Raw genomic sequence first — 22,050 nt, 5'->3', positions numbered from 1 at the left:
AATGGGCCTCTGTATGACATAATTTCATGCTGATAACTTGGGTATAACACAAAGAAAGGAAAACATACCTTGAGGCTGTGTTATATGAGGGTTTTGTAAAACCATAAACTCAGAACCAGTTTAAAGGTTCAAGCTATACGAGACATGTGAGTCCTGCTCTTTGAAAAATCTATGCCTCAAGTTATAGGCTTTTGTTAGGCGCTTCCCACACGTTATATTCTGGATGTGCACAGAGAGACTGATTCTCCCTGAAACACAGCAAACCAGACTTGTTGGCACAGTAGTTGCCATAGAATTTAAAGACTAATACTTATCACAGCCACTAGGGCCCAAACTCCTGTAGTTGAGGCCCTTGATGCCTTGGGATAATAAAAATTAAGACCATTGGCTGGCAGTATCTTAGAAAATATTCTGCTCTTAGCAGAGGAGTCAGTTCATGTTCTAGCCCAGACAGACTCAGAACAAGAGATGCCCAGCCCCCTCCCAATAAAACTCAGTATGACAGGAGAGATCCAGGAAATAGGGATGAACACATGTTTTTCTGGAGAAACAGAATACATCAATTTGCTGTGAGCACCTTGCATCTTTTTCTTGAGTGATCACTTCTTTCCATCTTCTCTTGGCATTTTATTGCCTTTAGTACCCATCAATAGCAGAATTTACATCTAGGTTGGGGCTCATCTTGCATTATTCAAACAGCAAGCAAATCCCCAAGATGGCATAGCTCCTAAGAATCAGACAGGACAAAGGCAGGATGCTGGAGGATTAGCAGGGAGAGGTTCTGTTCACCAAATGAGGAATAAAGACTAGGTAGGCACAACAGTGGCTTTGGACTATAGGTGGATATATGGATAGTCTAGAATGCTCCCTCAATGTCACTGGAGCCATTGACAAATTATCCTCATTGTCAAGAATTCTATTAGTAGCTAATAGATTTGAGCTAATGTTCTATATTAATGATTTTATTTAATCCTAAAAACAAATCCAGGAGACAAGTAATAGTGTCTTTATTTTACACATACATAAAATGTGGCACAGAGAGGTGACCATATGCCAAGGTCATGAAGTAGATTCAAACATTTTTTTGACCACAGAGCCCACTTTGTAAAACAGCAACTTTCAAACTTTTTATTACCAGGATTCAAAAGAAATTATTTTACTTTGAAATCCAAAACATACACTTATACACACATAAACCCCCCAATATGTTTTAGAAAATGATATTCACCCTTACTATATGCCTTAGATCAGTGTTTTGATATTTTCTATTATATTCTAACTCTTCTCTTTCCTTATAAACTGCACATTACAATGCACTAATGTATTTCATGACACATGAATAGCTTGTGATCTGCAAATAGAAAACACTGACCTAAAGTATCATGCCATATAGCTTTCCCAGGCTTTTCCAATGTGAATCTCTGGGAATGGATTTTAAGACCAAATTGTTAAATTTACCACGGAGGTATGCTGCTCAATGTTTAACAACCAGACCTTCAGGACTTGAGAGGGGACTGGTTATTAATGTTTGCTGATTTCTGCACTATAAATACTCCCACTATAGCCAATTTGAAGTTATCAATGTGACATCATTAAACAGACTTGGGAAGAAATATGTATAAATGGTTCTTGAGAGCTCATACCAGCCAACTATAGCATACCAATAACCCCCCACCCCCCAATTTTAACAAAACAGAACTAAAATCATGTCTTAAAGTCATGTCAGAGACTAGAAGAGCTGGAGATATCAATGGCATTTACTTGCCTGTTTGGTGGCAATATTTTAAGCCCACAGTTCCACAGTGCCTGATATATGCAAGTTGTTTCTATTTGAGTTGAGTTCATAAGTTCTAGAGCTTGAAGAATATCAATTAGGCCATGATACTTCATTACCTGTACACTGAGGTATCTAAAACCTCATGACTGAAAATGTTTCTTCTTTCTTAAGCCAATGTTTTAGCCTATTTAAAAATTCGCTCACCGCTAAATGGGTAACAAATTAATTTGCACTACTACCTTGAACAATTGGTGGTTTTCTCTCTTTCTTCAGCAATATATAATGTAATTCTTTCTCACCAGGAAGCAGTAAGAGTTAATTCATTGTGCAAAAACAGTTTGACATTATTCAGGAGAAAGGGCTGCATATGCAGAGGACATTATTAATAGCCCTTAATGGATCATATTGCCAACAGGTAAAAATGTTCTCCTATGAACAGTATTCCTACATTTCTTCCCATTACCATTTTGTCTAGCGCTAGAGAAAGCTTTTGACAAACCCAGTTTCTGTACTCTCTGTTCATGCTGACAAACCTGTAACTTCTATTAGACTTGGCAGCTTGTAAGAGGAAAAGGACAAAGGTAGGCTGCAGGGAGTTTGGGGAGGCTCCAATTCCAAGGCTTTGTAATGAGGTTAGGAAACTTGAGGATGAAAAAAACAGCTGAGATGGCAACATACCATGTGCAGGCACACACACACACACACACACACAGGAAAATATTGTGCACGCTGGCATTTCGAAAAATAATGATTTACTTTCAAGGGCAGTGACCAAGTTAATATTACTGATTAAAAGTAAATTACTAGCCATTACCCTAAGGACCAAAGTTTAGCACAATTGTACGTCGGTTTGCCTACCTCATAAAAACACTTTCTAAATTTAGAAGATAAAGGAAATGGGAGATGTGGCTGTGTGTGTGGTGGAAAGGGGGGCGGGGGGAAGGAGGGGAGAGTGTTGTCCAAGGCAAAAGAGTGAAGTGAGCATTTTCCCTTTTGGCTTCATCGTCATCCCTTTCTGGCTTCATCATGCAAATTGACAGTGTCCCCTCTTCAGTGTAGTTACCTAGGGTTCTTGGGCTTCTTTCCTCTGTTCCATGAATAAAATAGGCTCATCAGAAAGGATCTGATCCATTCATTCCCAAAACTGGAACTAATTTTTTGGTTATTTGGAGTTTAATGTATATATAGGATTTCAAATTAGAAAATTTTGAGGGAATAGAGAACTTTCCTCCCTGACTTCAAATCTTAACACAAAGGCTTGGCCTCCACTCCTCTGCTTGGTTATTCATGCTTTCAAAGAACTATTTGGTGTGGAGATTTCCATTCCTCCTAATCTCTATCAGATCCATAATGTGCAGCTTAATCTTTCTAATTCCTCCAAGTGCTCTCAACTTTTCCAGTTTTACTCTATATTTGTTTCTTAAAAATCACCAATTCAAAGTCAAAGGAAAGATCAGAGGTATTTGGGCTGAATTTCTCTAGTGTCAAAGTTGAATCTTGACCTACAATAACAATTTTTTAATGGCTTCATTGTTTGAAGGAAATTTCCAAATTATTTTTCCAATCTCCTGACCAGTCTAAAAAAACCATCATACTACTTAGAATTTATCACTTAACCAACATTTGATAACTATACGTGAGGCACTGTGGAAAACAATGATGTCTAAGGCACTGTCCTTGATATCCATTAGCTTATAATCTAATGGGGAGGAAAGAACCATTTTGTTAATTATTAAGTTTCAACTTTTAAAAACTATTCAAATAAGTATAAAACAAAATATGATCATCCTGATAAACATAACACAAACCACATGGCAATTCAGCAAATAAAGAAACCCCATTATAGCTAGAATAATGCAGAAGCCTACAAAGGGGTAAAAATTGTAAGCTAGATCTGATAAAAAATGATTGGGTTTGAAATAGTCAGTTAATCATAATAATCCATTAAGGACTTCTAGGGGAAAAATTACCTTTGTTCCTTAGCATGAGCAAAGGTATTAGAACTGTGCAATGATACATTCTGCTATTAATAATGCCAGCATAGCTACAGCCTCTGTTCATCCAATTGAAAATGGCAGTCTAAGAACAAGGGCCATGTCTTTTGTTGTCTACGGTATAATTCTGGCAGCTGAAGAATGTGTAATCAAATTTATAGTCAAATTGCATATGTTAGCACTAACCCTAACTTTTCTTCAGACCAGTTGAGTGTGCAGGCTTTGAGTACAGGCTCAGAAGCCCTTCCACAACGTAAGGGTTTATTTGTAGGGAAGAGTGAGCCCAGTTTCTGGCATTGTATCTCCCCTGGATGAACAGCTTACTAGTATTCATTGAGTGAAACTGGATTTTACTTCCGATAGTAAGTCCCTGTGCAAAGTCAAGAGACTAAGGAAAATACACATTAGCATATGTAGAGTGTAGAAATGCTTCCTGCCCACATATTCCAGGGGTCATATTCACAGCAAACCTCTGAGATTCTATAAGGCATGGATTAATAGAACATTGGTGAGCAGGTAGCCTGCGGAGAGGGCTACACATGCTTGTTTGTAGTTGACACATCACTCATCATCCCAGAATGAAGAACTTTGACTGCAGAGCTGCAATCCCCTGGCTGCATATGAATGTGGGTGCAGTAGGGAGCCTGTTTACCTAGGGAATGTGCTGCTGGCTGATTTATAATAAAAGGAACCTGAAAAGAAGTAATTGGTGCCCTTTCCCACAACCCGATAAGCTGTGACACCGAGATAAACAGTGGCATTGAATTAAGCATGTTTGTCTATTTTTCAATGTTAAATTTTAATTTCCCTATCTTTTAGCTTCTTAGGGCTTCATTTTAAACAATGCTAAGTGTTTTAAAATTATGCTTAGCCCTACAGTCTTAATCATTATAAATTCTGCTTTAAGGAAAAGGCAAGTAAGAAAATACTAAGACAATGTATTTAAACATTACTCGAATTGATTTTTAATTTGTAATTCTCTAAGACTACATTAAATGTTACTTAAAGATGCTCTGTCAGAGAACTAAAGGAAAAATATTTTACATATTTTTGTCAGTCAACTTGTTTTTAAGATCTGTGTATCTAATTTCTAAATGTATATAACATGTAATTTGCAATGGCTTGTTTTTTGAGTCAAGCACTTCATTACAATTCCCATGTTAAAGGAAATCTACAATATACTTATTTTTTGAGATTTTCACAAATGATATAGTTGGTAGAAAAAGAGAGGAGTAAGTTTCCATCACTGTCTACATAAAAATATCTAAGCATTTGAAATGTTGACAGCAGAGATCATATTCATTTGTTTACAATTGGGTACCAGCTCATGGCCTAGCACACACATAGTAGGTATTCAATAAATATTTGATGAATGAATGCATCTCTGAAGCTTTGAATTAGGATAATGTGCATGTGTCTAAGTTTGTATTCTCCTGACCCAAAAGAAGTAAAAGTAGGTCAACTTGGGGATGCATCTCTCTTGGCTTATTAGGCACCCACCAGAGCTTCAACTTCCTAATACAAAGGCAGCATTTTCTCCTAGAGATATGCAAAGTAATTCCTGTAGTTCTACCTGTTGGCAGTCCTATCATCAAATAACATAATAGGGTAAGAGCACTTGGGATGATTAGGTAGGTAATGAAATAAAACAATCCACTTCTCTATCAGAATTCCCATTTTCTATGCCACAAATAAAATAACAGAGTCATTTGCAAACATAATTGGTGTGTCTTCAAGAAACATTTGTCGAATATCTTCCTGATTGAAGACACTATGCCAGGCCCTGAATACACAGAGATGAATAAAACAGAGCCTCTACTTGTGAAACAGGCAGACTGATAGATACTATTACTTCAAGTATAATTTGAGGTTTCATTTGAAGTCATCTTTGACTAAGTGCATTTTCCCAAGAGAGAATTAAGCTTTCCATAAACCTGAGGTTATCTTTACCCTTTGAGAAGTCAAACTTCACAGTCAAGAGATACCTGCATTTTTTCATAATGGTAAGACTGTGCTGATGACCTTCTTTTAATTAACTATTCTCTTTTATTAGGCACATAAAACAATTATTCTATAGAGCAATCTCTGCTTCTTTATTATTGGTGATAGTGATTGCAGTGTCTTTTGCCTTCCCTGGCAATTTTGCTTCAAAGGGAATTGCACATAAAGATCAAAGAGAGACCAGAAATTGATATGAATTTTCTTTAATTCTCCTACAGTATCAACTTTTTAAAACATTATTGTTTTTAGCCTTTCTGGTGCCCTGTGGCAGATCTCCCAGAGAGGCCCTGGGTTAACACTGAGCATTCCAATGACTGCTGCCGTCATTGCTGAGGTTCACACCTAAATAAATAAACAAAATAAGCCCCAGAGGACGTGTGCGTCTCAAGCAAACAGCCCATCACTTGCTCCATGCAAAAGAAACAGAACATGTGGGAAGCTGGGTTTTAAAGGGCACTGCTAACAAGAGAAGGGAGAAATGTCAAAACTGTTGAACACTGGGCTCATTCCTGTTTTGTGTTTTTCATATCGAGTTTTGTTTTTTTCCTCAGATCTTAAAAATCCTACATGCTGTGCCATTTCCTTTATTTCCAATGAGCAGAAAAGGAAACAAATATGAGTTATTATAGTAACAGCAATAGCAAATATTTCTCAAACTACAGCAGGAATAGAAAACAGGAAGTAAACAATTCCACCGTGGAAGGAAGAGAGGAAAGAATTCTTGTCCTTTCCTGGTAGTGACTATTGAATCTTAAATAAGTGGGGGTTTACAGATAAGTGGGTATTGAAGGGCATTTTCAGCCAAGGGAATAATATGAGCAACAGCCTGGTGTCCACTAACGTGAACAAAGTTCAATACGGCTGAAGCATAGGTTTGAAGGCCGAAGTGGGACAAAATTGATGAGCATAGTGAACAGTAAGACCTGAGAGCTAGCCAGGGACAAGATCAAGGAGAATGAAGAAGTCAATTCTCCAACCTAGAGAAAAGTAGATTTAGATTGACAGGAGATGGGCTGCTCTGAGCTACAGTTAAGATTATGCATTAGATAGAGCATTTTCATCAAGGGGACACTGTTCAGATTGTTAACATTTGCTAACTTATCTGAGAACACACGGGTAGTATGGCTTTCAGGCATCCTGATGAGTAGAGAAGCAGCCAGGAGAGCCCCCTCCTTCATAACAGCCCACCAATCCACAATTATGCACAAAAGCAGAAGAGCATACAGGCACACTATACCACACACACAGGGGCAAACAACTGCACCCTGTCGGGAGAATGCTCCAGGAGTCCCAGTCACTTCTCTCTCCTAACTCTGAAAGTTATACAAGCTTATCTCACCTAGCAGGAAGAGGGGTGGGCAAGCAGAGTGAGTGTGCTGCCCAGACTTTGCTCTAGTGCTAGGAAGCGGAGTGACCAGCAGTACAACAGTAGGTCCATTGGTTTGTGTGCATGCGGTGGGACTGCTCCACACCAGGTTTTGAAAAGATCCCTGGGAGGACCTTAGCCTACTGTCAAAAACATGGCCCTCACAGCAGGACATTGCCATATTTTCTAGCCTATGTTGTATGAAGAAGCTCAATTTATGGAACTCTCTTAAGCTACAATCTACTGTACAAATCACAAGCACTAGTGCTCACTGCACTCCTCTAGACATGAGGGCCTGTCAGGAGTCGCCTAACGCTGGCTGGAGGAGGCAACCAGTTGTCAACAATTGCACTTTCCCCAGCATCTATACTGTACAGGTTATACAATAATAAGTTTTAAAGTTGTGCAATCGAGGAAGGTTTTTTTTATTTTTCTTCAGAATTCACAAAAAGGTGCTTTGGAGGTTGGCGGCAGCTCTCTAGGAATCCACTGCTATGGTCCTATTAGAGATCATAAGAGCCTGGCACAATGGGGAGAGAAAAGAAGGCTTTGAGAAGTGTTAAAGCAGGTAGATTCTGCAGAACTTAGTGGCTAATTGAAAGCAATGAGAAGGGCTCTAGCATAGAGGTTTCTGGCTTAAGAGCCTGGATACAGAGAAAATCCATTCACAGAGATAAGGGAGAGTTTATAACATGTAGACCTGGCGGTGACAGAGGGGTGTATCAGTACAGCTATTTAGCAGGCAATTAACCTACTAGCCATTTAAGTGGAGGTTGAAACTATGAACACTGGCGGAGCTAGAGCTCAGGAAAGGGGGTGGGAAAATGGGATGTTCAACAATGGAATTTGAGATATAGTCAGAAATGAAACAAGAGAACAGAAACCTAGAAATTTTCAACAGATAGAAAATAGTCAAGCTTTAATTAAAGTCAAGTAAAATGAGGATTAAGGTGAGAATATGGAATTTAGAAACTAGTAGATCAATAGTAGCTTTTCTCAAAGCCATTTGTTAAAGCAGTGAAGAAAGAATCTTGAATGCAGTGGGCTGAGAGCATTGGAATAAGCGGGAATGTGGACAATGCTGCAGGTAATTATTTTGAATAGGTCACCTATGAAGGGAGGACAGGAATGTGATGGTAGGAATTCAGAAATGGTGATAGAGTTACAATTGTGTTTTGTTTTGCTTCCAAATGGACAGGGAAGAATGAATAAAAGGAGTTGGTTACAAAGGCAGCTTAAAGAGAGGGAATAAAGACTCAGACCAAGTTGTAACCCTATGAAGAGCTAAGTAAATGGCTTGGTAGAGAGAGCACTGAACTTGGCGTTAGAAAAAACAGAATCTGAACACTATCTCCATCCTAAGTTCACTTTGTCAGATTATCTCTTTAGTCCTCAGTGTTCATTTCTGGGAGCTGGGATATTAAGATCTACATCACAGTGGGTTGAAAGAACTGGGTGAGGATACTGTGGGAGAGTGCCTGGTGCAGTGGTGTTGTGTGTGGTTAATAAATGGTACTTTGAGTCATTATCCTATCAAAGGCCTGAATGGGACCATCAATGTAATCACTGTTCTTTTTTTTCTTTCTTTCTTTCTTTTCTCTTTTTTTTTTTTTTTAACCATTTTTGTTCATATAATTTTTATTTCTCTAGGAATTTGGTGACAGACTCTGCTAGTCTGTTCTTCCCTTATATGAAGGAAAGGCCAAAGACTCAGTTTGGAAATGAGAGAGGAAGTCTAGCGGGCAACATTGGCTCCATCCACTGATATCTCCTACAGGTACAGAAACAGGATTCATGAAGATGTTGACAAGACTTCAAGTTCTTACCTTAGCTTTGTTTTCAAAGGGATTTTTACTCTCTTTAGGGGATCATAACTTTATAAGGAGGGAGATTAAAATAGAAGGTGACCTCGTTTTAGGGGGCCTATTTCCTATTAATGAAAAAGGCACCGGAATTGAAGAATGCGGGCGAATCAATGAAGACCGAGGGATTCAACGCCTGGAAGCCATGTTGTTTGCTATTGATGAAATCAACAAAGACAATTACTTGCTACCAGGAGTGAAGTTGGGTGTCCACATTTTGGATACATGCTCAAGGGATACCTATGCATTAGAGCAATCACTGGAATTTGTCAGGGCATCTTTGACTAAAGTGGATGAAGCTGAACATATGTGTCCTGACGGATCCCCTGCCATTCAAGAAAATAGCCCACTGCTCATTGCAGGGGTCATTGGTGGCTCTTACAGCAGTGTTTCCATACAGGTAAGACTGGTCAGAGCTACTGCTAAAACGTTGTGTCTCTTTCATTTTACATCTTGTCAAACAAGAGACTATCCTCATAACTTGATCAATGGGTGATATTAACAGTGTCATTGTTCATATCTATGGGTATTTGATAATATAGGTGTGCAGACAGAACAGTTGTCTAACAATGAAAATTGTTTAGAAATATATCAGGTAGCTACTGCAGCATAACAACCTACTCCAAAATTCAGTGACTTAAAACAATAATTCATTATTATAGTTTCTAAGTCTAAAGATCAACAGAAGAAAGCCAATCAAGGCTGAGTTCAGCTAGCAGTGACGCTTCCCCAGGTTGTCCCTTATCCTCTGACTGGAATCAGTGAGGTGGCCCAGGCATAGTCTTCTCAGAGTGTTGACAGAGGTGCAAGTGAACACAAACTTAATAGCCCAGGCCCCTCCAAGCTTCTTTTTGCATCATATCTGCTAACATCCCACTATCAAAGCAACTCACAGGCCTCAGCCCAGAGTCAAGGACTGGGGAAATATGTCCTGCCCACAGGACAAGTTACATCACAAAGGATGTGGATATATAATGGAGTAATGACTGAAGCCATTGATATAATCAACCACAAGAAGATTCAATATCGCTGCATCATTTTGTTCAGAGATAATTTATAAACAATTTCTCATGATATAAGCCTGATAATCTATACAGAAAAGTCAGATGACTACCAAAAAAAAAAAAAAGGAATAATTCAGCTCCCAACTTAGATAAAAAGCTGATAAGAGGCTCTCATAATTTCATAAGTTAGAGAAAGAAGGAACATATTATTCAAATTTTGCAATACTCACCTATTCAACTTCCTCATTTTCCCAACCCCCAGAAAGATTGGTTTCAGAAAACGCCCACTGGTAGGTAGCACAAGAGCTAGGACTCCGACAGATCCTTTGTACTTTGTGGCTCTTTCAACTGTCCCATATGATTTCTATATGTTACTTGAAGTTCAATTTTTTTCTGGTGAGAGCATTAATGTCACAGTAATAAAAAGTCATAATTGTAGGAGTCATATACTTTACTTACTACCAAATTACTATAATCAAAGCCCCAAGAACTAGAGAAAGCCATATTATACTCATGCTGTCTTCATATGTCATGAACCACTTAAATTGGCTTTATTTGCATAGGCATAACCTAATTTCTATATCCCAGATTCATGGCATTTAAAATTCTTTGTACAATTCCATGCTGTTCAAAATGAGCTATTTGAAATTTCTTTCCTTCTTCAGAGCCCATCCTCATATTATGAGTAATTAAGATAATTAATTTTTCAAAAACACCCTTTGACTTTATTAGACAGATGAAAATATTGCACATTTCAAAGCATATAATGGTAATTTTGCACTCTTTCTATACTTGGATCAAGGGAGATGGAATTTGCTATTTGATACAAGAGAATTAAAAAATATACATCTGTCATACTTCAATAACAATTTCAGCAGATACGTGACAATCATTTTACAAATATTTATACTATGCCTAATATTACCACTAGTAAGGGATTATGTATATGTCAGTGTGAAGTGTGCAGGTGGCAGTCTGTCAATGATTCTCTCTCATCATTGATGTTTCTATCTTTCTCTCCCCCTCCTTTCCTCTCTCTGAAGTGAATTACATACATATAAAGTTGTTGAGAGGATAAATTGAGAGAGTTTGTGGGAAATGCCTCACCAAAACCCAAAAGATTCGATAAATGTTCCTAAAATTATAGGAAAAGTCAGTGGAAGAGCCACAACTAAAATCAGCTCCATGGTCTGCCCTCTCAGTGGCCCAGCAGTCCCATGAAGTCATTGAGGGTCCCCCATGTACTTCAATCTTCATGAAGGTCACTGTTGCAAGGGTTAGGGAGACCACTAATGTAGAGTACACAGCCTTCATATCAAGTAACTTAAAATCTGGCTATGGGTACAATACTGCTATAAAATAACAGTGACTACAATTCAGAATATGTTCATGTGGCTCACAAAGGTAAGATGATGCTTAGAAAGGCTTTGAGGATGACTGATAGAATGAAAGTTGCATTGGAGAAAGGCTACTTGGGTCACAGTGTGAATGAGATGCTGGATGTGAGGAGGATGATCAGAACGTTGTGGCAGGTATGCGTGTGCTGTGGACAGTGACCCTGACAGGAGTAAGAAGGTTTGCTGAAGAGGGAGGGTAGGAGAGAGCTTCACTCCCTCCTCCATGGATCCCAGGTGCCCTGACTCCTCAGTCTTGATTAGGCCATACACTGGTCCCAGCCAAGGTAAGCTGGGAGGTGAAGCAATTTGTCTATACAGTGACCTTCAGGTTGTCTTCCAAGGTACCCTTTCCCACAAAGCCTGGCTTTCAGCTAGGCATCATGAATGAAAGAGGTATTAGGGGACTTTTATACAGCTAATAATTCAAGTGTGTTATCCTTTTGAAACATATCTGCCTTTTCATAAGAATCCTAGAAAAACAGTCAATGGCAATCCAAAACAATACATTTCTAACAGTAAATTTAAGGCACTGTTGTACACTAACGAGGGAAACATTTTAGCAGAGAGGATTTTTCGGGGTACCTCTCACACTCACCTCCTTCTGCTCCTGGCCCAGTTCTGATTATACACCTCTATGTCTGGGAACTGTAATGACAGCAGGTAGCTCATAGTCTCAAAGATCCATGCACATCAGTCAAAACTATCATCCTTTTTAAACTACTTTTTATTTCCTATATTTACTGGAAAGTGTCGTTGCTTGAACTGAGCAGGGGAGAAAAAGAGGATAAAATCTGTAGGAGAAATGTACTATACAAATCTACCACACAATTTTAAAAATTGCTATTATCTAATTGTAGCATCCAGTCCCAAACCAGGTCACAGAGTGTTCAGTCACAACATTGCCCATTGAGAGATAGAAAATGATAATAATTTGTGCATCTTCCCTTTTGTGGTTGGGCCAGTTAGATGTTATAATCTTCCCACTTGGGCTAGATTTCTTCAGGAGGTGCTTTCTTTCCAGCTTCTTCTTTCATTATCTTCCCACCAAAGGAGAAGAATTCTCCTAGAAGTCAGTAGAGGAGATTAGCCCCGCTATGTGAGTTCATACAATAGGCATTGTTTGCAGATAACAAAACTACATGAAAGGAGAAGTTCTTAGTGATTTGCTGGGTTAAGCTGTATCACCACTGATGAAGACTTGGATAATTATTTTCCCAATCTTCTTAGTCAGTAAGACAAACCACTCTGTGGTGGTCCCTTTTATAAAGCAACAGTCTTGATTTCTTAATTTGATAATCAATGAAAGCTAGCATCAAAATCCTTCTTTGTTAGCAAATATACATGGGGTCTATCCACCCCCTCTAGTGAATGAATTTCTTTTCAAAACATTTTAAGACTATTCTTCTCTTCTCTATAAGCCTGCAATCCACCCATTTCAGGGAAAATGGTTTGATTCAAGAAGAGACTCAGGCCGGCTGCCTTTAGCTGAGCAGTTGTCCACGTGGTACTTATTTTGCAGCGGTGTTTAAATTTGTGCTTTTAAAAAATAGACTGTAGTTAGAGCTCCTAAGTTGTCCAGTCTAAAATGTCCTTTGAAATGTTCCAAAAATGTCCCTGACACTTTTCAGAGGATGTATCTTTTTGTCAGTCTTTCTTGCGTAGCTGGAGCAATTTCTAGCTGGAACATGACAGGTATAAATTGACCTAGTTATTATTGTGCCCCTTAGTGTTACAGTGACTTCAGCAACAAATGGGAATTTGGGTCAGATGTCCTCTCAAGGCTAAGCTCATAGTAAGGGCAGGAGAGATCCCTAAAATGATCTTACTACCTCTTCCCATCCGTGTTATAATCAGACCCTTTTATAGAATTTTGGTAGTATTCATATCCCAGGAACTCTCTAACCCTGGAAGAAGAGTTATAATATTGTTTATTATGACATAGATTTGGACATGCCATGCATTGCTCACATTATGCCTCTGAGAAAAATAACTCTTTAAACTAAATCCCTTGCAGTAAGTGTCACAGACTTTTTTACATGGGGTAAGGAGAACAACACATCAAGACCCCTTATATTATTCCTCCTCCACCTAATTCCATAGTATGAAAGTGGACCACCACTGGTCAATTTATATTAAGCATCATTCTCCCTCAATTATTCATTCTCCTTTAAATTCAAATGCTTTGGGGAAGTGTCATACATGAATTACTGGTCTTATTATTGGCAAATCAGAAAAACAGTTGCAGGACTTGGAAGTACAAAGCCTTCAATATAGTTAGCTGTGTCCAAGTATCAGACAGATGGATGAATGGAAAAATGTATATTTTTGTGGATAAATAAATTAGATCTAGGGCAGAGTTTCTCAACCTTGACACTAGTGGGACAGATAATTCTTTGTTGTGTGAAGCTGCCCTGTGCATTGTGGGATGATTAGCAGCATCACTGACGTCTACCTACTAGACTAGATCTCATCAGCACCTCAAATTGTGACATCCAAAAATATTTCCATACATTGCCAAATTACAAGTTACCCCCTTTTTCACTGGCAAACTGGTTGAGAGCAAAACACAGTTAGGATCAACATAAGGAAGAGTTCTTAGGAATGAAATAGAATAATCTGGAAGGAAGGGGGTAGTAAGTAATTCCTCAGTCACTGTAGTTATTCAAACAAAAGCTGTCCTATTATTGAGGAAATTGAAGCAACATATCAGCGTTTGAACTACAGATGTTCCTTGACTTATGATGGAGTTACATCTTTATAAACTATCATAAACTGAAAATATTGTAATTCAAAAATGCATTTAATACACCTAACCTACCAAACACCATAGCTTCCTGGAGCCTACCTTAAACCTGCTCAGAGCACTTACAGTAGCCTACAGCTGGGCAAAATCATCTCGGTGCCGCTGTCCAACAATTATGAGAAAGTATCATACTGCATATGGCTAGCCCTAGAAAATGTCAACATTAAGGAATAGATTATAATGAATGGGCATCACTTTTTCACCTTTATATAGTCAAAAGATTGTAAGTCAAACCATCATAAGTTGGGGATCATCTGTACATGGTATTTAAGGGCACATGTTAATTTTTTTTAAAATATATTTTTATTGATTTCAGAGAGGGAGAGATAGAAACATCAATGATAAGAGAGAGTCATTGATTGGCTGCCTCTTGCACACCCCACACTGGGGTTCGAGCCCACAACTTGGACATGTACCCTGACAGGGAATCAAACCATGACCTCCTGGTTCATAGGTCAACACTCAACCATTGAGTCACGCCGGCTGGGCAGGGAACTTGTTAATTTTAAAATTATATGTTGCTCAAGCAAAATACTATTAGGATAGGAGTGATTGCAAAGGAAGTACCTAAAACATGAAGCAAATAAATAATAGGCTCTTTTTCATCAGAATCACTTTGAAGAAGTCTAGTTAATTGTCGTTTCACTTGATTATGGTAGTATTTTTGTGCACTGGGTGAATCTAGCATCTCAATTATTTACATATTACAACTGGACACTCAAAAAATCATTTTTCATCAGAAAATAACCATTTATTAAACATATATTTTTAGGTACAGCAAGAACACTATTGTGTAGAGTCTGGGTAACAGGAGGAAAAGAGAATGTAAAATACAATTTTTAAAAAATAGTAGACATCTTAGGAGCCCCTGAGACATGTATAAGCAAATTAGAAACTATATCAAATCCATACATAAAACAGGTGCAAGTATAGAACCTAAGTATCAGCTGGTAATATAAGTACCAGGAGACCACAGAGAATAACAGAATGAGCAGAAAGGAATGGAGTTGAACAGGACAAAGACAGATCTGTACAAATAGAAAACCTGCCTTTAAAGTCTTCCTGGAAAGTTGCTTTCTCATGGTCTACTGGATAGTATCTACATATTTTTTTCATAAAAGAAAGAACACAATGTTTCTTCCAATTGGAATGTAATGTTCTTTAGCTATTTGTAGGCCTTGCCAAATCCCTCTTTCCTTTAGTTCACAGCTCAAACCCTATCCCTTTTGAGAAATCCTTCCCAAGCTCCCACTACATAAACAAACACTTCAACTACTATCTTATTAAATACAATTATTCATTTGCATCTCTATTTTCCCACCAAATTGTAAGCTACTTGAGTAGCTTAGGAACCACATCTTCTTGTCTTTGTATTGAGAGCACCTAAAATAATGCTCTTCCACAATGAGAGTAAAGGCTTTTTGAATGAATTGAATTAATAGAATGATAACCTAAAACATTTCCAGAGGCTGAAAATCCCTAAACGAATCTTTGATTGGCGATCACAACCATGATCTGCTTATTCTACATCGGTCTGGGTATTCACAAATGAAAATCAGCCTTTTCTACAATGGCAAACTTGGTTTGATTCCAAAGACAGATGATGTAGCAAAGTGGACATGTGGGATAAAAGTCCCCTGATCTTTCTTGCCTCTACTGTCTACACGTGTGCTACAAAAGATGCCTCGATTTGAGAGCATCTCTAACTCTTCTATTCCATTTTCCCTTAGACTGACTAACCAGAGAAACTGCCCAAGGCTCAACACAACTGGGCACCCAGGACCATTTCAGATAAGGCTAGAGCTCCGTCTGTCCTCTAATCTGGCTCATACAGTCTCTCCATATAAAGAATACAAAGAATGCTGACCATGTCAGATCCTGTGCTTACAGGAAACACAAAGAAGGAAGCATCATCCTGTCCTTAAGAAAACCAGAGTGACAGCATTAGAAACCCCTTTACTAATCTATCTTTAGTATTTCTATCATTAGAAATGTAAAAACGATAGTTGCATTTAGTGAGTTTAATATCACAGATATAACACTCATAGCACAGATATGTTATAATTACACATTTTTTAGTGTGACTTTCTTGAAAAGTTTCGGCTCAGTGATCTTACTAGAATTTATTTAACCCTTCATGGCCTCTCTTCTCATGTCTAAGATGAAAATATTAGTAGTACCTCTCTTCCTGGTTTATTGTGGGAATTAAGTGAGAAAATACATGAAAAGCGGTAAAAATCATGTTTTATGATAATGAGCATTCAACATTTTAGATTTTACTAAATATTATATATTAGCTTTTTTAAAATCTTTTTTATCTTTATTGTTAATAGTATTATAGATGTCCTCCCCCCAATTTTCCCCCATTGCCTGCCTCCACCTGGTTCCTGCCCCACCCCAGGCTTTCACCCCCCATAGTCTGTGTCCACAGGCTATGCATATAAATTATTTGGTTAATGTCTTCGCACCCACCCCCTTCCCAGTTCCAAGAGGAATTGAGGCTCATAAAGGTTAAGTACCAAGTTCAACTTTCTACCACTTTATAAGTAATTGAATCAACATGAAAATCCAGAAAGTTCGACTCCCACACTGCTATCCTAATCACCCCCTCACATAATCTAAGCTTCAGAAAACTCTGACTCCAAAGTTATCTCAGACAGAATCTTTTTGTTTATTTCCTTCCCAGACTTTTCATTCTAAGGCATTCTCCCAACGCTGGTCGTTTTGAAACCTCCCTCCATTTCACCTGCTTGCCCTCCTCCAAAAATGGGCAATGCTTCTCAGGGACTTCATCACAGGGAGAGAGACAATAGCAACAGCAATTTAAAAATGCTTTTAATGACATTGTTTCATTGTAGAAATTTTTAATCAGAGGTAATTATCTAAGGTGCACTCACTACTTTTTCCTTTCCTTTGTCAACTTATTGCTTAATTTCCCTTCTGTCACGTGTTGATTTGGAAATTAGTCTTGTGAAAAACAACAGGTTTCCGTTAAGACCACTATCCACAGTGCAATAAAATGGCCCAGCACTGAGAATCAGCTTCTATATGGGGCCACATATCTATGATTGCAGGTCATGGTATTTACACACCCCTGAAATATCAACACGTATCTTAGACTATGATTATAGATTACTCAACAAGCTCATTGAAATAGGACGCCGGACACTTTTAGTTAAACCTAAGATTTTGCTTTAACAACACCAAGTTCTCTTTTCAAATTACCATTAAATATGCGCCCTTTTAATGGATCTGTATGTACAAGGCTCATTATTTCTATATGGAAAGAGCCAGCACTTAGCAGTTGATAACCAAGTCTATCGATTTAATGTAATAGAAGAGCTTTTACTGCTCTATGAAAAAGGCAGTTGAAAATTTACAGAACAGTTTTCTAATTAGTGGACTTTGAAAATTTAAGAATAGTGTTCCAAAAACACCTGCAGCTAAACTCAAGTAAACGTTGATACTCCAGGTGGTGTATCAGTGGGACTTTGAACACTAAATTGTGGTGGCGCTATTTTTGACATCACCACCTGGTAGATTATGAAAATCCCTCTGTTACTAGTGATGAAGTCCTGATTCTTGCCATAGGGGAAAATACAATAGCAGCAACACCTTAAAAAATTACATTCCAAATATAGACTAGATTTCCTTGCCAGGTGGTCAGAATGGCAAAGCATCTGAGACCATTGCCATCACTTGGTAGGGTTAAAAGTCTGGGGCATGCATCCCAGGGACTAGTTGGTTTCTCCCAGGCCCAGGGCCTCCAATTTGGGTAGCTGCCATTAGGCTCACAATGTGGCCTCATAGAATGCAAATCAGGCAATTAAGTGTTCCTAATGGGGAAAACAGATGTGACTGAACACATACTCTATCATTTGCTTAGAATGTTTATGTAAAAAGTAAGTTTCCATAAAAATAAAAGCTACATATATGCTTTAGCACTTATTACTTAGGTTTACACAGTAGTTTTAAGTAATATTATTTACACAAAATTTAAAGAAATTCAACAGTAAGCATAGGTTGACTTTCAATTGATATCAATGGCTATTTAGCAGACTCTCGGTTTTTATTTCTATATTAAAGAAAGCCTTTATGTTATCTTTTATGAGCTAATTCCAGAAATTTAAAAGCTCTTTAGCTTTCCTACAGTCTCCAACAACCAATATCATTTATGACTTACTTTTTTGGAAGAAGCATGCAAGGTAACCTGTAGTGACACAAACAGAAGGACAAATTAAGTACTGAGCAATTACTATCAATCAAATAAATGGTTTTAAGTGGACGCAATTTTTCTTTAAACCTCCAATCTTGACCTTTCTATTATTAATGTATTCAGTGCTCTTCAGATTACATGATCCCTGACCTTCAAGAACTCACAGCCTAAGTCAGAATGAGTATTTTGTCCATTTGATTACCCTTCCCTAACCCTTTCTTTTCAAGTTGGGTGTCATCCACAGTAGTCTTTTTAAAACATAACTTTGGTCATGTCTTTTCCTTAATTTAAAAATTTTAATGTCATTTTACCTCTATGTAATGTCATTTTACCTCTATTTAAAAAAATAAAATTCAAAATCTTTAGCATAGCATATAAAATACTTAGCAATCTAACCACACTCCCTCTATTCTTCCTTACTCTATCCTACAAGGCACTGGGTACTCTGATAATACTGAACTTTCTGATACTACAAAAGCCAGTGTGCTTTTCCCCATTTCTGTCTTTGTGTTCTTCTGCTTAAAAACGTTCTTTTCCCTTTCTCTGCCTGGCAAACTTTCACTTATTCTTCAAGATCAAGCCTAAATGTCACCTCTACATGGGAGCCTGTCATGACTCACCTGAGTGCTCCTTCTCTCATGTGTTTGCATAAGTATGTATACATATATCTCTAAACTTAATCCTCATTATGTTTCTTTGTCTCCTACCAGACTATAACTTTCTGGAAGACAATGGAGGTATATTACTCATCTTAGAACAACTGAAATTTTAGAATAGTGGCTTGTATGATTGGCATCAATCAAGGTTTGTTGAATGAATAAACATTATTCATCATCTCTATCACTTTATCACTTTTTGAGCATTTACTATGTGCTAGCCAGTGAGCTAAGTACTTCACATATGTTATCTTTAATCCTTACTTATAACTTCATAAGGCAGAGACTATGGTATTCCCTTTTTCCAGATCAAGAAACTGAAACTTAAGAAATTAAAAAAGCTTCCCTAAATTCACAAAGATAGTGAGAGAAGGAACTGGGTTTTCAGTGTTGGTCTGTTTGATCTCAATCCTGTGCATTAAACCACCATACTATTTGCTTTTGTATCTGACAACTCTGTTGAACTAATGAACAGTTAATAGGAAAACCAGGAATAACACAGTTCTATTTGCTAAATAAGATGGTATATACCCCTCTGCCTTAATGATTACCACAGACTCTCAGAAGTAAATAATCATCTTTTTTAAGAAATTAGCCTACAGCCCTCAGCTTCCCCCAGGCATACTCAATAGCTGTTGGCCTTTGGTTAATAGCCAACAAGAACTGGAATGCTCTTTTTTATTGATAAGGCTTTATTTGTCATATTATTGTGATGCAAGTGACTTCAAGGGCCGCAGGAAAATGTGGATTAGTTCAACTTGTGGCTATGTTAAATCCTCAGAAGACACTCTCAAAAATCAACATGCAGGGCACTGACTAAAGGACATGATCCTGCGAGGTCTATTGGTGTCAGGTCACCCTGGGAGTCATGCTTTTGCCAGGTGTTGCTGGCAAAGACCAATGCACTCTGAAACCATTGTTAGGGACTGGAATCCAAATCAATTCAGATCCATGATTTCTCTTGAAAATTAATTCATGGGGTAAGAAAGGAGATGCAGACTGATATAGTGGGAAAAATGCCTTCTTGTTTCTCTTGAAAGTACCTGCTAGGTGGGTGAGGGAAAAAGGTTGTTCCTTAGATATTGCCTTGTTAGTAAGGGAGCAAGACAGACACTTATCAAATGTGGAGTGGCATTGTCACAATGAGAAACCTGACATGTCTCCTGAAAAAGTGTGACTCAGGGAGTCCTATGTGGTCTGCATATCATTTAAGCTCAGCAATGATCCATGAGAATGACAAAATGGATAACCTTGATCTTAGTAAGGCTCTTAGTCACAAATAAAAAGCAAAACCACAGGTGTTGGCTGCAATGATTTCAGGAGATTTGGGGATAGAAATCGGGGTTATTTTGAGCCATGCTTGAAAGTTTCTGCCATAATTAAGGAGCCCTTTGTATGGAATGCCCAGGCAAAATCATCACAACCAAGTCATGCTGTTGAATGGGAAAGGCAATATGAATCGTTCACTGAAGTATTTGGAATAAGAATCAGTGACTTTTGCGGATTTTACTGAATAAACTGGCATTTACTACACTCCATTATACAATTTCCTAAATCCAAATTAATCTCTGGCCTTCAGACATTGGCTCCAGTCAATCCCTTTCATGCACACACACACAAAAAGATGTGCTAATCTTTTTTGAAATAATAGGATTGGCGTCCTTTATAAGGCAGATAACTCATGTGATGTGAACAGCTTGAATTCTTCAGGCATTTTCTCAACTATATACTACCTCCCCATTTAAAATCCAAGCCAATCTGGGATGTTGTATGGCTAATAGCACAACTCGATCAAGCTGAATAGGAGAGTCAGTGTGGGCTCTAACCATGACAACTTTTAGAACTTGCTTTATGTAATAACCTGAGTTATCAGGTCGTAGATGGTTCAAAGTGCAGCACTCAGCAGTTCCCTTCCAGGCTTATATATATAAGCATTTCATTAAAAGAATGGAACAAAGTATTCAGCACCTCATATGCGATAAAACCACTGAAGGGTTAGGCTTATTTTTAGAAACCAGCTCCAAAAAATATGTGAATAGCACAGAATGCTAAGGCAAACAGATGGAGGTGATCATTGTGTCTCCTGATTCCCAGGACAGCAGAACAGCAATGGGTTATTTTTTATTGTATATAGTTTAGCTCTATAGGTAGCACATTTGGAAAGTAAGAACTTGATGCCTCTTTACCATCTGGAATTTTTGTAACTAAGTATAAAAACCAGTGACTATTTGTTATTCCCCTTAAAGTATAAGCTCAGCCTCAGAAGCCGAAGACAAGGCAAGTTCTGAAACGAATCCTCAAGCTGGACAATCACTATAGTGGGGAACATTTGTACTAGACTCTAAACTTTCATACTCTTTTTTTGTCTTCTGTTAAAAAAAAGTTTGGCATTGTGTCATCAGAGAAGGCACAAAGCTCATGTTGGAAATGGTAACATCCTGGATATCCTGAATGGGAAGAGTGGCCACAGGACTGACTATGATTCTCAGAGATGACTCTGAAATTTCCAATCCATAGTCCCTTTTTCATAACATCAAAAAACACTAGATTATCTGAGCTCTTTCCCATAGTTCATACTCTTTTGCCCCCTTGACCAGAGAATCATTGAAATGAAGCATGACACCTGAAATTCTAAAGAGTCCCATGACTTGCTAAAAAATGTCAGGAGAAGTAAAACTCCCAAATAAATTGGTCTTTCACACAAAATTCTCAATAAAAAATAAGGATGGTTCGGATGCCTACAGTAGCATCACTCCACAATCAGCTGTTGATTATGGGAAAGATAATGTTTTAGACATTGCTAAGAAAGAGTAATAAGTGAGCAACTGATATGAGCTCTGAGTGTTTGGCTGTTTATGTGTCTTGCACACAATTCATTTGACTCCAGTAAAGCCTTACCTTCCCAGCTGATCTTATTGTTGGCTCATTTGGTGAAGCCTGCCTTAGGTATAAGTTTACATGACTCCCTCTTTAG

The 22,050-nt window shown here is 38.1% G+C and overlaps 1 protein-coding gene across 1 annotated transcript in view; it reads left to right on the top strand.

Annotated features, from left to right (window-relative positions):
- The first annotated feature begins 8,932 nt into the window (after positions 1-8,932).
- The window catches only part of GRM3 (glutamate metabotropic receptor 3), an 82,382-nt gene continuing 69,264 nt past the window's right edge, over positions 8,933-22,050 (top strand). The window contains exon 1 of the mRNA XM_054726368.1: positions 8,933-9,400. Within this exon, the coding sequence (XP_054582343.1) occupies positions 8,933-9,400 (468 nt within the window). The remainder of the gene's footprint in view (positions 9,401-22,050) is intronic.

The sequence above is a fragment of the Eptesicus fuscus genome, chromosome 14, assembly GCF_027574615.1.
Source record: "Eptesicus fuscus isolate TK198812 chromosome 14, DD_ASM_mEF_20220401, whole genome shotgun sequence".
NCBI lineage: Eukaryota > Metazoa > Chordata > Mammalia > Chiroptera > Vespertilionidae > Eptesicus > Eptesicus fuscus.
This window is presented reverse-complemented; position numbering and strand designations above follow the sequence as displayed.